This window comes from Carettochelys insculpta, chromosome 1 (genome assembly GCF_033958435.1).
Source record: "Carettochelys insculpta isolate YL-2023 chromosome 1, ASM3395843v1, whole genome shotgun sequence".
NCBI lineage: Eukaryota > Metazoa > Chordata > Testudines > Carettochelyidae > Carettochelys > Carettochelys insculpta.
The window spans coordinates 328706447-328712446 of NC_134137.1; the positions used below are offsets into that span (position 1 = coordinate 328706447).

Below are 6000 nucleotides of genomic sequence, written 5' to 3' on the forward strand. Positions count from 1 at the left end.
CATGCTTCTGCTATTCCAGTCCCAGCACACCACAGAGGAGACACACTTGAATTGCTCATGGAAGGTAAAACAAGCACTCTTACTAGCCACCTCTGGGGTTGTTGGTCAGCGTAGATCAGCTATTTCATGACTCATGCATCTGATGAAGCAGGGCTTTGCCCATGAAAGCTTATGCTCCAAAATATCTGTTAGTCTAGAAGGTGCCACAGGGCTTCTTGTTGTTTTTGAAGATACAGACTAACACAGCTACCTCTCTGATATTTCATAATGTAAAAGTTTGTTGCAAGAGCTCAATAGAACATCAGCAATTAAGTGTCGCAATGAATGGGACTAGTGAGATGCCCATTGGACACATTATATTGCACTTGATTACCCAGCTAAATTAAAAGACTTTTTACACCACAGGCTATCATTTATCCCTAGAACTTCTGCTGTCTGTACAGCTCCCCCAAACAGCTCCAAAGTTAGCCACGAGCACTCCTGGGTCAGGGAAAGCGGCTCTGAAGTGTTCCTACGGAGCACAGATGAGAAGCCACAAGTGGCCAAGAGGACACCGTGCGAGCGGCGAGAGGCCCAGAGGGGTTCTGCAGGACCAAGCCCAGCGGGCACTTACACAAGGCAGACCCTCAGTGTCAACAGCCGCAGGCTTGTGCGGCGCCTGCAGATCCCCGCCCCCGTGCTGACTAGGGGGAGGGGGAGCTGCAGGAAAACGGGACCTGGGTCGTCCCCCCCCCGCCCAGGCCCAACGGCTACACCTGCAGGCAGCCCCTGGGGCCTTTCCGCCGGGCTCCGGTCAAGGGACGGCACCGGCTCCCGGGGCCCTCCCCGGGCAGGAGTCCAGGCCCCCTACGGGGTTTCCTCTGGTCCACCCGCGGCCGCTGAGGAAGCCGGTGAAGGGGCAGGCCCGGCCGCGCCCCGGTATTTACCTTCCCGGTACTTCCTGCGCAGCCGCCGGTGAACGCTCTTCACCACCCCGGAGAGCTTCTCCTGCTCCAGCTTCCTCTCCTGCCCCGGGGGCAGCGGCCGAGGGGCGGCGGCAGCTGCGAGCTCCGGCTCAGGCTCCATGGTACTACCGCGGCTCCTCCCCCTCCGCTCAGCCGGGCCGAGGGGCAGGTGAGAGCGCTCGGTCTCTATGGCAGGGCAGGGCAGGGCAGGGCCAGCACTGAGCATGCGTGGTGGAGGGGGGTAGTGCTCCCGCGGTGCATGTTGGGACATGTAGTCCCGAGGTGTTGACAGCGCCGAGGTTGCTCGTAGGCGGGGTTGGGGCGGAGCTGGCGTTGCAGCTGCTGTAGGCTGTTAAGGCAGCAAGTCTCCCACTGGGGGTTCGGAGCTCGCGACGTCAGGGGTCACCAGCGCCGGCCTTAGGGTGCCCCATTTGGCCGTTCGAAACAGGACCCTTCTGCGAGGGAGTGTGTCAGCCACCTCCCCTGGCGTGAATGTGCTGCGTCCTGCAGCACCCTGAGCTGGGAGCGTCCTCCCTCTCGACCTGGTGGGGGCTGAAGCCGACCCTCGGGGGGTCAGGTCACAGACCCCTCACCTGGGGCTGAAGTGACTTGCCCCCATCCCAGGTGTTATGCATCAGATTTTTCCTCCCCTCCCCCCATCATTGTCAAAGGGGGGTCACAGTATAATCAAATTTGGGGGCCCCTGCATGAGTGGGACAAGGTGAGTGAGGTTTTATTGGACCAGCTTCTTGTTGGAGAGAGGGACACGCTTCTGAGCAGCGCAGAGCTCAGGTCTTGGGCAGATACATGGAGGTCCTGCCGACTTCGAGGTAGAACAAATAATAGAGCATAAGTATTCAGCACAGGGGTTGGCAAGCCCCGGCATGCATACAAAGAGTGGCACATGAGCCAATTTTCACTGGCACATGGTGGGAGCTCAGCCCCATCTCTCCTCCCCCCCATGCACTGTTTACAGGGGTTGTTGTGCTCAGAAAGGGGGGTGCCATGAAGGTGAGGGACTGGGGGAGGCTCCCCCAGCCCTGTTCCCAAGGGAGCCTGTGCAGAGACCTCTGCCTCCAACTTCTTATGGCTGCTCAGGGCTGGGCAGGGGCAGCCCAGGGTGCAGAGAGACTCACTCTCTGGTGCCCACTGCACTTACCAGCACTGGGAACTGCTGCTGGACAGGGAAGGGAGGGGTAAGAGGAGCGAGGCTCCCTCTCTTTTGGGAGAGAACACAGAGGTCTTGCACTGTAAGGGGAGCAGCGGCTGCAAAAGCAAGTGGTGCCACGCCACGTGGGGGCTCTGGGGAAGATGAGTGGGGCTTGGACAAAGTGGGGGACACAGGCCAACCCCTGTGCTAAATACTTATGGTAATTTTACCAGGCGTGCTTTATTCAGCATAGGGCAATATGGTCACACTATTCCTTGCTTCAGAATGCTTCTAAACATCACAGTGAAATCCTAGCCCCGCTAAAATAAATGATAAAAGTTACGTAGACTTCAGCAGAGCCAAGCTTTCATCCCGAATGTTAACTTAGTGATGAAATAGACTTCATATGGTATGGTTTATTCGTCTCTTATCAGCACTCTGGCAGCACTGACATTAGTTTAAAACTAACCATTAAAGACAATATAATTTGGTATTGGTCATAAAATTTTGCATGAAGAAAACTGGAAGAATTGATATTATATTGAATTTGTCCAAATGGAATCCCTTCCTCTTAGGTGTCTCATAATGATTGCAGCAATATGCTTTCTTCTTACCTTCTGGGCCTGATCTTGTAATGAGTGCCATCTACGAAGATTCATGTACCTGGATCTAACCACTACTGAAGAGAGTGCCGATTTAGAGAACAAGGCATTAATCTAGATCTATTCAGTAGATGGCAAAAAGCTGTCTGACACTTTTTAGTTATTTTGAATGTAATAGTACCATTTTCCACCAGCATGTTTATTACAATTATATTTTCTGTCAGATATTCTGAAAGTACAAGACCAAAAAAAAGTAATTAAATTAGTAAAATAATTTGCTACTGACACAAGGTCAAAGTTTGTAAACATAAACTGTTGTGTTATTTATGCTTTTAATTTCTGGCTTTTCTTAAAACTTTGAAACTACAGTGATGCAGTCTATGTCAGTAAGGCAATAAACAAATGAATTATATAAATCAATGATTCTGCCTCAGCTAGAATAGTGTATGTTATTGGTCATCCCATCTCAGTAAAGGATATTGCAAAATTAGATGGCTTTCAACAAGTTATTAGAAGCATGGAAATGTTTTACAAGAAGGGAGATTGAAAAGGTTTGGATTATTTATTTTGAAAGGAGATGGAAAAGAGAGATGATACACATATCTGAAATAATGAATAATGGAGATGACAGCATTAGTATCCCAAGAATTGGGAGCATCTTTAAATTGTAGGCACTTTGTGTGGCCCAGTTAACTAGAGACCCCAGCTCATTGGTGTAAAAAAAGCAGGTTCACCTATGTATCCATTTTCTAACTGTTGATAACCATTGTTTCAGTACAATCTGGAAAACTCTGGGATATCTCTCTAGCATTGTATACTGCATCAGTTTTGCACTATAGATATGACAGACTGATTCATTGAGTAACTTGATCTTACACATTTTTTGGAAGTAAAAGTGCCAGAAAGAACTGGAAGTGAGAATGTCTTTCTAGCAGTAAACACAGAGAGAGAAATGGAGCTGAATGTCAGCTTGACCTCAGATAGCTTTCAAAGAGGTTCTAGAGAGAAATTTCAACAGCTCTGAGGTGGTGCAACTCTTCTGTCTATACTGCCTGAGCTTTAAGAGGTATGTAGGAACATATTTTACTTTTGTTAGGGATGGACTACCCAGGCAATACCCACTACAGGTATCCATTAATGATTCTCTTGTCTGTTTTTCCTCTGAGGTTCTCCAGTTCCTTTTCATATTCTCTATTGTATGCTATTGAATGTTGGTACTCTTAACTCTAGCAAGGCTCAAGTGGTTCCCTGATAGTGCTGAAAATGAAAGTGAAAAATAGAAGTAGGACATCCCTGTTCATAAAATATCTATGAGGGGGTTAACTGAGGAAACCTCAGGATGATGTATTTTGAAAAAACATTCAGAAATGCTATTTCCCATAACTCCTACATACAGCACTCCAGCTGAGGAACTCAGTGTCTCTGAAGGGTGAGACAATTATAGGGATCAGCTTCTAAAGAGTTGGATAATTCTGGCTCTTGTTAACACTTCAAAGTGTAAGTTTTTAAGAATAAACAACCCGGCTGTGTCTACACTAGCATGTTCTTTTGAAATAGTTTTAGAAAGGAGGGCCCCTTTCAAAAGCTCCTGTGGAGTGTCTACACACAAAGCGCATTCTTTCTAAATTATTTTTGAAAGAATGTGGCGCTCCTCTCTAAATTGCTCTTCCATTTCTGTTTCAGGAAGAGCCCCTTCTTTCAAAATCTTCGTTTGAAAGAAGGGGTGTAGACACTCCGCAGACTGTTCTTTCGAAAGAGCAGTCCTCCATGGTGCTGGCCAGCTGGTGTGTGGACAGGCCCCTGCCAGCACAGGTGAGGGTCTGTGATCAGCACGCCTGAATGGTAGGAAGCTGAGATCATGCTGGCTGCAGGAACCCCATGCTCCTCCAGCAGCATGTTCACCCAGCAATGCCAGAGCCCAGCGAGGCACATCACTGGCCCCATGGCCAGTGTGCAGGACCCCTGTGCACCCCAGGGGCTCCCCCCAGTCCACCAGAGGGATCTCAGGAGGCCAGCCAGGGTCCAAAGAAGAGGTCCTCCTCCTGGAGCGAGGGGGAAGTAAAAGACTTGCTGGGACTGTGGGGGAACAAAGAGGTGCTCCTTCACACAGTGGCTGATGCTGGAATGCCAGAGCCTTTGTCCAGCTGTCAGTGGGACTCATGACCATCCTGCCACCCCTGCTACATGGCCAACCGGCTTAGGTCAAAAGTAAAGGAGCTGTGGCAGGCATACACCAGGGCCCAGGATGCGGCCAGCTGCTCGGAGGCGGGCAGCACCCAATGGCTGCCTCCACTACAAGGCCCCCAATCGGCTACTGAGATTGAAGGACACAGCAGAGCTGGAGATTGTGATGAATGTGGCCTCTCCCAAAGTGGAGCCCCAGCTGGTGCCAGACAACTGGCTAGCAACAGTGGCCAGGACCTGGGACCAGGAGTCGGAGATGTCCTCAGATGAGGTGGGGTCCCTGGTCATAGCCATAACTTCCGGCTCCTCAAGCCAGGCTCCCTGCACCCGGGTCACCCACAAAGTCCTCGAGGGACCTTCAAGTCAGTAACTGGCATTTGGACACCTTGGCAGGGTGCGGCTGCCCCAGCACAGCCAGCAATGGACCAGCCACACGGCCACCAGACCTGTCCCGAGGCATTCCAGCTGGCTGCATCCCTGGGGCTGTGGAGCAGCCCACACATGGCACTCAGCACCCCCTGTTGTGGACAGCACCAGCACCTGTAAGCTAGGGGAAGACTGCCGGGTGGGGGGGACTGACCACACACCGCATGCAGCCCATTCATGCAGGGACCCCTGGGCACCCAGGATCACCTTGAGCCAGTTGAGAGGGGGATGGCCACAAGGGGTAAGGGGCACAGCCACCAAGGCTAGACCATGGGGCTGATGGGTAGCCCCCTTTCCCCTTCTGTCTTCACAGCACCACCATCTGCAGGCCAGGCAAGCCCTGTCCAGGGCCAGGGGAGCCCCTCTGAATGCCAAGGGGGCTGGTGCACCTCAACCCCCGCCACCCTGGGAGGCCTGTGGTCGGAGGCTGTGCCACTGAGGCCACAGGGAGGAGGAGGAGGAGGACAAGGCTTCCTTACAGACCACGGCCATTCAGGAGCAGATTGACATGCTCCGGCGGTGGCTGGAGCTGGGGGAGACAGACATGGGGTGGTGGCAGGAGACTGGGGTGAGGTCACCAAGGCCCTCCAGGCCTTCACCCAGGCCATCATCCAGCACCCACCATCCACTACCACCCCTGCCACCCTTTCACCACTTTCCCCATCACCACCCCTGCCATCCCCGACCTCCCTGC

General features: G+C 52.1%; 1 protein-coding gene across 1 annotated transcript in view; it reads right to left on the reverse strand.

The window, feature by feature from the left end:
- SAMTOR (S-adenosylmethionine sensor upstream of mTORC1) overlaps positions 1-1145 on the reverse strand; it is a 39144-nt gene extending 37999 nt beyond the window's left edge. Inside the window, exon 1 of the mRNA XM_075014745.1 lies at positions 927-1145. Coding sequence (XP_074870846.1) covers positions 927-1065 — 139 coding nt within the window. The 5' untranslated portion in view covers positions 1066-1145. The remainder of the gene's footprint in view (positions 1-926) is intronic.
- Positions 1146-6000: the final 4855 nt, after the last annotated feature.